We start from the raw sequence: 9,090 nt of genomic DNA on the forward strand, positions 1-9,090 counted from the left end.
AGTACATTGTGTCTTAAGGGCGGTAAACAAGGAATTACGAACGAGAGTCTATTAGAAGCCCGAAGTCGAAGACGAAGTCGCGGACGGAAAGCTAGTAAATAATACATAAAGGACACTTATCCTATCCTACTAAGTACTATTATAAATGCTATATGACCTTTGGTATATGGTTGTTTTTTATGCAACGTCAATGAAAAACACGATGTAATTTTCGGGAATTCCCACGTAAAATTTTGTTTGTTACGGCTTCACGCTAGGATGGCTAGACGGATTTGGATGAAATTTGGTAGGTGGATAGCTGGGCGTCTGGAATAACACATAGGCTTCTTTTTATACCGATATCTCACGGGATAGGGATAAAATCTAAATTCCCGGAATTTCAATTGTAACTACCAGATCGAATAGTTTACGCGTGCGAAGTCGCGACCAAACACTAGTTTCATATTTAAGTATTTTATTTGAATAAAGTATTCTGAAAATACCTATTTTCTATTTTGTATTTAAAATACTAAAAGCAAAAGTATTTTGTATTTTGCATTTCAAATAGCAAAAATTAGAAAACTATTTGCATTTTGTATTTAAATACTTTTTTAAAACCATTTTGCACATCCCTGTCGATATCTTTGTAACTAATTGTAAATCCATTCACTGTCGACTAGAACGACGGACGGTCTGACAGACACGTGAGTGATCCTAATGAGGGCTATCGTTTTTTGTCTTACTAGATGGCGCCACTGTTGCGAGAGGTTTTTAAGTGTGGCTTTCAAAGTCTGTTATTACGGGCGTGAAAACAAAGTTTAGATTATAATCATATTTAATACATCTTAAAACCGTACCATAAAAATATCGAGCAACCACGCAGTCATGCGTACCTAATCCCGTATTGTTCGGAAAAAAAGGGAGGACCAATGTTTTCGAAAGACAAAACTGTCTCAAAACACAGACATTCATTGCCCCTTATCGCATAATTGCCATAATTAATTTCAGATAATGCAAAATATTCACAAAATTATTCTAATTATAAGTAAACCCGCGTAGCTCACCCAATATAAAATATGAGATTTGACATTTCGGAGACCTCAGGCTACACTAGCGCCTCTAGCGGCGAATTCATACGCGATAGCCTTCAATCTATTGGTTCCGTGTTGGTTCCATGTGTTCCGTTTAAGGTTTAAGTTACGAAACTTTACAAACTTACTTTACTAATTGCACTACAAATCAGTTACAATTAAATTCTGTAATATGACCCTCACGTAATAATGAAAAATGGTCAAGCTTAGTTTAATTAGTCTTTTATTCAATAAGTAGAATAACCTGTTCGTAAAACATTCTTAGAACATACGTAAAACGAAACGTTAGAGGACGAACCTTATGACATTGACACCCTAAATGTCAAATTGACAGTTTTGCATGGTATCGTCGTATAGTTTTGTATTTACGAAAGCTACATAAACATTATGATTTGTGATAATTAATAGGTTTTGTAAGCATAAATAAAACATTACGTTCCTGTAAAACCTGTAACCTATAAAAAGAAAAAGCTATCAAACCCATTGAGTCAACGAGATAACGCCTGAATTGTCTTAGTATACTACTTGTTTCTCGAGTCAATTTGATGATGATTATTAATCTATACTTTTGCTGTTACTAAGTGCATAACATAAATTTGAACGACGTAATACTATTTAATAAATAATTGCAAAGTAACACACGGCTTGCTCTTACAGTTTTCAGTAAGTAATCTAGAATAATCTAGATAAATTTAATGATGCTTGGCATGCAAAACAATACACTAGCGTTGCTAATTTTACCATTCAAATATCCAATTCATGCAAAACAATATAATAGGCATTTAATTATTTACAGAATCCATGGCAACCAAGTGTAAAACAATGCTGTAACTACATCCCAAAGTATTCAATTATATCAGCAAGGAGAAAAATTTGCAAAGTTAAAAAAGAATGTCAACAATTTAACGTATGAACATGCGATCGAAGAATGTTCTCTCTTTCATATTTTTTCGACCCTGGCTAGGTATTCCATTTGGGATATGGATAGCAGTGTCGGTAGTGTACTATTGGTGGTTAATCTCTCGAATTAGCATTCTGGAGACACAGAATAAAGTCTTCAAAACGCAACTGAGGCTGTCGCAGAGTGTGATGAGTAAAATAACAGTTGATTCAGCAACGTTGTACCAAGTTCCTGATGTAAGTATTGGTATCTAATTTTACTAATGTTAACCAAAAACTTCCTTTACCACCCAATATGTAAGGAAAAATAAAATGTAGTCTGCTTGCTGAAAGTTGACAAAATGAGATTTTTTAAACATTTCTTAACTTCCAAACTTCCAGAAGACACTTAAAGCACATCACAACAAAATGCCAATATGGTTGTCGCATCTGCTCGCCCGCCTGGTGACGCGCTTGAAAACAACTGAGTGCCTCATACCACCAATCTCAGTGCGTTGAAATAAGCCCGTCACACAGTTTGCGATAGTTAAGACAGAGCCACTATTCTGAGAGATTGTGAATTGTATATATCCAGAGAAAGTATCATAAGCACAACAGTGCATCAAGCCAAGTTCAAAGAAATCAACACTGAATGGCTTATTTAATTCCAGATCCCAGATGAGAGTGGAACATTATGTGAGACTATCCATGTGGCACTGGTCTGTATGGGCAAGTGCCCTCGACTGGTCACCCCGATGCTGAAGTCCTTGCTGCATCATCGCCAGAACCCTGTGCATTTCCACCTCATCGCAGATGCGGCTTCACAACATACTATTAGCCGTATCTTCGAGACCTGGGATTTGCCTGATGGTACATCTACTTTTATTTCTGGTCAGAAAAATATCAACCATCATCATCTCTGCCTATGTATATACATATGTTTCACTACAGGGTACAGGCTACCTCTCATCGAGGGCCATAGTTCCCATGTGGCCACGGTGTGGATTGGGAACTTCACAAACAACTAAATGTCTTGGCCGGTATGTGCAGTTTTTCTCATGATGTTTTCCTTCACCATAAAGAATATACAGTACAGTAAAGCTATGGTAATGTAATTTCGCACACAAATTCCGAAAAAAAAACAGCTAACAACCTACGCCCCTCTCCTTTGACAATAGGTCAAACCACTAGGCCACTGTGGCTTATAATAATTAATGTAAAATTGTAAAGGATAGATTCTGTGAAATTAATATCACCTTTTTTTATCTTCAGTGAAATACACCACCTATAACGCCCAAAACAGTCTGCCACGGGTAGCATGGGTACCCAACAGCCACTATTCGGGGATCTTCGCGCTGGTTAAGCTACTGTTCCCGGATATTCTACCGTCTACCCTGAAACAGGTTATTGTGTTGGACTCTGACATCACGTTCCTATGTGACGTCGTGGAACTGTGGGCTATGTTCAGGAATATGAGTGAAGAGCAAGTAAGTTAATCATTACGTACATAAGTATAACACCGATATTTTTGGTACTAGTGCTTGAAACTAGACTGAAATATCGGTACTAAAACAATATATCGGTAATTTTGGTATTAGTGCTTGAATAGATCGAAAATACTGGTATTAAAGCAGTATATACCAGTATTTTTGGTAACGATTTGAAGTCCAGCCACTGAGCTCAAAATATATGTGATTCTTTCTCCAGTTCATAGGTTTAGTAGAAAACGAAAGCAACTGGTACTACGACACGGAACCCCGCTGGCCAGCGTTGGGCAGGGGCTACAACACCGGCGTAATGTTGCTGGACCTAACAAAGATCCGAACCGTCATAGACTGGACATCACTATGGCATGATGCCGTCAACGAAAACATTGATAGGTTAAAAGTCACAACACTGGCCGACCAAGATGTCATAAATGCAATTATAAAAAAAATACCAAAGATAGTTTATAATATAAGTTGCCAGTACAATGTGCAGATGTCTACTAATACGTTAGCGAAGAATTGTTATGGCGAAGATGTTAATAATGTTAAGGTAATTATGGTTTTGTTAATGATTTTCGTTTATTATGAATTGGTGGTGATTGTGAATGCATGCCTTTTTCCGCTAGCCGCCTTAAAATGTTTAACTTATTAAAACATAACTTACTTAATACAAACATATTGTTTTTTTTTATATTGATATTTACTTAAGATAAGATAAGATTTGACAGCTATTTTGACATTAGTTATCATTATCCTCCTGAGACCCCGCGTCAAATGTAATGCCAGAATTTTAAACATAATGGCAATCAAGAAAAGTTGACATTTGATTAGACATTATGTTCAAAATTTTGTACCCAGAGTCTAAGGAGGGAGAGAGAAGTCAATTCGTGTTACACTAAATTGAGCTACTATTGGCCTGGTTTCTTAGGATATTTTGTGTCTCTGTGGTAATGATTTCAATTTTATCTCGAACGTTATGCTTGGTTTTATTGTGACTTGGCCTGTTTTTGTTGCAGTTATATTATTTTGCCTTCTGGGTTCTACTCACCTGCTTATTGTTCAGCCTTATTCTGCAATAGCATGTTAATACCTAATTGGACATCGTTAGTACCTTCTTTCCTAATACCTATTTTTGGAAAAATCATCAAACATTGTCTAGTATGTTTAGAACGTATTGACTAGTCTCTGACTGTACCTCGAATATGAAGTTTTATGAAATTCGAATAACCACTTTAGATACACGTCCTAAAGTACGTATTCTAATTACGTAAAATTTCATATGCGAGGTTGAGTATCTAGTTATAGTAACAACTTTGTCACTTGTTTTTTTTTTGTTTGCATGTGTTTTTTTTTAAATATTTCTAACAAATAAAAAGCACGTTTGTTTAAAACCGTGTGTAACAACAATAACACCTCTAAATTGGAAAGTTTTAAACAATCTGTCTATTACGGACTCGCGTGCGCAAAACAGGACATAACCACTTGCCACTGGTCGTAATTTAAGCCTAATACTTACTCTAATACATACTCGTAAAAAATCATCATCATATCAGCCGTAGGACGTCCACCGTTGGACAAAGGCCTCCCCCATAGACCCCCCTCAGTTACTTCGATTTGAAACAGCCTGCATCCATCGTGAACCCGTGACTAACCAAGTCATCCATTCATCTCGTTGGTGGCCATCCTAGTAGTAAATATTGTCCTTAATTTAACCGATTAGCATTAAGTAAAGCTATTCGCCCATTGACCGAAGGCACCAGCAACACCATGTCGTCTACGTAGCTGATGTATCCACCAAAACGCATGCCGTTGAGCTCCCGAAACCGCGCGTCCATTACAAATTAAAGAGCTTATTTTAGGCTAGCCCCCGAAACGAACTATCGTTGCAATGCAAATGATCTATTTCCAGATAATCCACTGGAATTCTCCAAAGAAGTACAACGTCAAGATCCGAGACGTTGAGTACTTTCGCAGCATTCACCAGTCATACGTCAACTTCGACGGGAACATATTGCGTGAGAAGCTGCATCGGTGTTACAACACAGAAGCTGTCACTTACAAGGTCTGTTTAACCCTGTACTTTTTTAACATGTCGTCTCCTATATTGTTAACTATTTCTGAAAACGAAGCTGGGTCTTTTTTTAATTGAGAAAGGGCCAAAGTCATTAGCTCCACACAGAGTCTGGCTTCAGCTATTTGTCGGAAAGCCGGGAGAGGAGCATGCATTCTCCCGTTAGGCTCTGTAGGATGCATGGGTCAATCTGTTTGTTGATCCCCATTGGTTTCTTCCTTGACCGAGATGAGTCTGGTTTAATCAAAATGAGCCTTACGTAGCTGTTGTAGAGTTAGAGTTACTTTGTGACCTAAAACGAATCCAGAATACTTCTAACAAATGTTCTTCAGGTTTATTTTTTATTGCAGTTGGTTGACTAATGTGTCCATAGATCGGTGTTCAAAGTCTACGGCGTCTAATACTCCAAAATTCTGGAATCAAAAACATGTTAACGGCATTGTCAAACCAATCACTCGAAAGTTGTAAAATAGGATTTTTTTTTCTTACAGACGAAGAACTCTGATTTATGTGTGAGTTTTCGTGCAGCTCAGCGCACTAAACTACGCACACACCTTTACTATATGGACTATAGCTACACGGGCATAGACAATTTCGACGTCACGCTCGTTCTGCAGCTGTCTATGGATCGACTACAATTCCTGGAAAGGCTTGTTAAACACTGGGAAGGTTGGTAATGCAACTTTAAAGCAATTAGGGGCTGTTTCACCGTCCATTGATTAGCGTTAACCGACGGTTAAATGTGATGCCGTCTTCGTCTATTCGAACAAAACAAATAGAGACGGCATCACACCTAACCGCCAGTTAACAGTAATCAATGGATGGTGAAACAGCCCCTTAATGTTTAGAAGTGAAAGTGGGCGGGAAAAAAATGGTTGCCAAGTGGTGCGGCCCTGGAATCGTACTTCAGTGTTTTTCGGAATGTAATTGTATGTGCAATTTACCATAAACTTTTACGGTGAAGAAAAAAGTTCGAAAACCTGCACACACCTGTGAAGAAATTCAATGGCTGTAGTTCTCGATCCGCACTGGGCCCGCGTGGAAATTACGGCTGCCCAAAGTTACCTCTCGCTCGCACTCACAGGCCTTATGGGACTGCCCTAGTGTTGTGTGTATTGTGACACTAGGGCAATCTCATAAGGCCTGTGAGTGCGAGCGAGAGGTACCTTTAAAATGATTTATGACTCAGTTCGCTCGTTTGTAATGGCCGTATAATACATGTATTAAATATAAACTAATACATATAAATTAAATATATATAGTATACCTACCCATAATACACGACATAACAAACGCAACAGCTTTCTTTCATTTTATTTCCACGAATTTTCAATTTAACAAGGGTTTCTTGACAGGCAAAATATCGCTAGATGGCGTTAGTATCAAGAGGTCCGTTTGACGTTACGGTCTTGCTTGCGATTGGCTCATTTATAACCAATCACAATCGAGACACAATATCGCGAATGAATTCGCCACTAGAGGCGCTAGTGTAGCGAGGTCTCCGAATGTCATCTCATAGTTTTTAGCTACGAGAATAATTTTGTGAATATTTTGCAATATCTGAAATTAATTATGGCAAATATGCGTTCCGGGGCAATGAATGTCTGTGTTTTGAGACAAAACTCTTTCGGAAACATTAGTCCTCCCTTTTTTCCGAACAAAACGGGGACTATTCAACACTGTGGCATGCTCGATATTTTTATGGTACGGTTTTAAGGTGTATTAAATATGATTTTAATCTAAACTTTGTTTTCACGCCCGTAATAACAGACTTTGAAAGCCATACTTAAAAACTTCACGCAACAGTGCGCCATCTAGTGAGACAAAAAACGATAGCCCTCATTGTCAAATGGAGCTTGCGATACTAGAGCCAACTAGCCTGTCATACAGAACCATAAACATTTCCAGGTCCGCTAAGCGCAGCCATTTACCTGTCGGACTGCGATGTGGCCGAATTAGAAAGTTTCATCAGGGATTTCTCGGACACGCTCAGCACTAGAAAGAATATTGGATACCATCTTGTTTTCAAACAAGATTCTGTAAGTACGCAGAGCTAATAAAGGTCGTCTTATTTCTCATTTTTACAAATTCGAAAGATCTGAAAGGAATTAAAAAGGTGACCTTACCTGGTGTTAGTCGTTCTGGAGCTTCTTATTTACTCTCTTTTCCTTTTTAGGGTTCAGTAGTTCTACAAAGAATGCCGTCATTTTACCCCATCCTTATCTGCTGACATAATCTGAATATTTTTTACGATTCCAAGCACTTTTTAGGCGATTATTTTATTGCATTTGTCGTTGAACACACGCAGATGCACTACCCAGTGAACTACCTCCGCAACGTGGCGCTGGAGAGCGTGAACACCCCGTACGTTTTCCTCGTGGACGTGGACTTCGTGCCCATGGCGGGGCTCTACGAACACCTGCGGACTGCCATCCGGCTGGTCAATCCTTACCCTCAGAAAAAGGTTGGTTAACAACTTAACAACTTAACACTTACTTGCGGAAAAAGGTTGGCCTAGCCTAACTCTCAGAAAAAGGTTGGTCAACACTTAAGTAAAAAAAAAAGGAAAAAGGTTGACCAAGCCTTAAGGTCCGTTTATATCTAGAGACATTAAGCGTGCCCGACATGTGCCGTGGCAGAAAAAATAATATTCTTATATACAGTGTCTATTTACGTATTTATATCTATCGTTACACGGCCGCGCAGACGCCGACAGACACTTAAAATAATTAATATTATTTTGTCTGCCACGGCACGTGTCTGGCACGCTCAATGTCTGTAGGTATAAACGGACCTTAATTCTCAGAAAAAGGTTGGTCAAACCTTAGCGGAAAAAGTATTTCTATTTGTTCTAAGATGATAAATGACACATGATTATGTAACTTTGTGAGGCGGTAACTATTTTTTATTTTTTCCTCTTCTTGACTCTAGTTCCGTTGGTATCTGTCATTTGAATCATGTTAGAACAAATAGAACATAAGTACCTGCAGAAAAATGTTGGTCAACATTTACTTGCGGAAAAAGGTTGGTCAAGCCTTACTTGCAGAAAAAGATGGTCAAACCTTAGATCAACATTTACTTGTAGAAAAAGGTAGCTCAACCATTACTTGTAATTCTATATTATCTCTTTTTCCAGTGTTTGGTAGTAGCGGCGTTCGAGACGCAGCGTTACCGGCTGTCCCCGCCGCGCGACAAGCCCGCATTGCTGGCGCGTCTCGCGGCGCGGCGCGGCGCCGACGTGGCCCCGTTCCGCGCGCGCGAGTGGCCGCGCGGCCATCGCGCCACCAACTACTCGCGCTGGGCCGCCGCCACCGCGCCTTACGAGGTAACTTACTGTTTAGTGATGGAGTCCAGGCCGGACATTGAAACACGATATTGGAATAAACTTGTATTGAAGTATTACAAGAAAGAAAGAAAGAAAAACATTTATTCGTGACATTTTTTACAAATAAAAGAAAAAGAAAAAAGGAAATAAATTTTGTCACGAAATGGTCCCAACTCAGCATGATGTCAACCTTGCGGCCGACGCTGATCTTCCGTTGGAACCATGGAACAATAGTATTTTATGCAACTGTATCATAGT

General features: G+C 39.0%; 1 protein-coding gene across 1 annotated transcript in view; it reads left to right on the plus strand.

Moving 5' to 3' along the window:
- The first annotated feature begins 1,410 nt into the window (after positions 1-1,410).
- Positions 1,411-9,090, plus strand: part of LOC141445535 (xylosyl- and glucuronyltransferase LARGE1-like) — an 8,248-nt gene continuing 568 nt past the window's right edge. Inside the window, exons 1-10 of the mRNA XM_074111369.1 lie at positions 1,411-1,733; positions 1,867-2,207; positions 2,621-2,819; positions 3,222-3,436; positions 3,657-3,986; positions 5,346-5,498; positions 5,999-6,176; positions 7,416-7,546; positions 7,816-7,971; positions 8,644-8,832. Coding sequence (XP_073967470.1) covers positions 1,980-2,207; positions 2,621-2,819; positions 3,222-3,436; positions 3,657-3,986; positions 5,346-5,498; positions 5,999-6,176; positions 7,416-7,546; positions 7,816-7,971; positions 8,644-8,832 — 1,779 coding nt within the window. The 5' untranslated portion in view covers positions 1,411-1,733; positions 1,867-1,979. The remainder of the gene's footprint in view (positions 1,734-1,866; positions 2,208-2,620; positions 2,820-3,221; positions 3,437-3,656; positions 3,987-5,345; positions 5,499-5,998; positions 6,177-7,415; positions 7,547-7,815; positions 7,972-8,643; positions 8,833-9,090) is intronic.

The sequence above is a fragment of the Choristoneura fumiferana genome, chromosome 2 (genome assembly GCF_025370935.1).
Source record: "Choristoneura fumiferana chromosome 2, NRCan_CFum_1, whole genome shotgun sequence".
NCBI lineage: Eukaryota > Metazoa > Arthropoda > Insecta > Lepidoptera > Tortricidae > Choristoneura > Choristoneura fumiferana.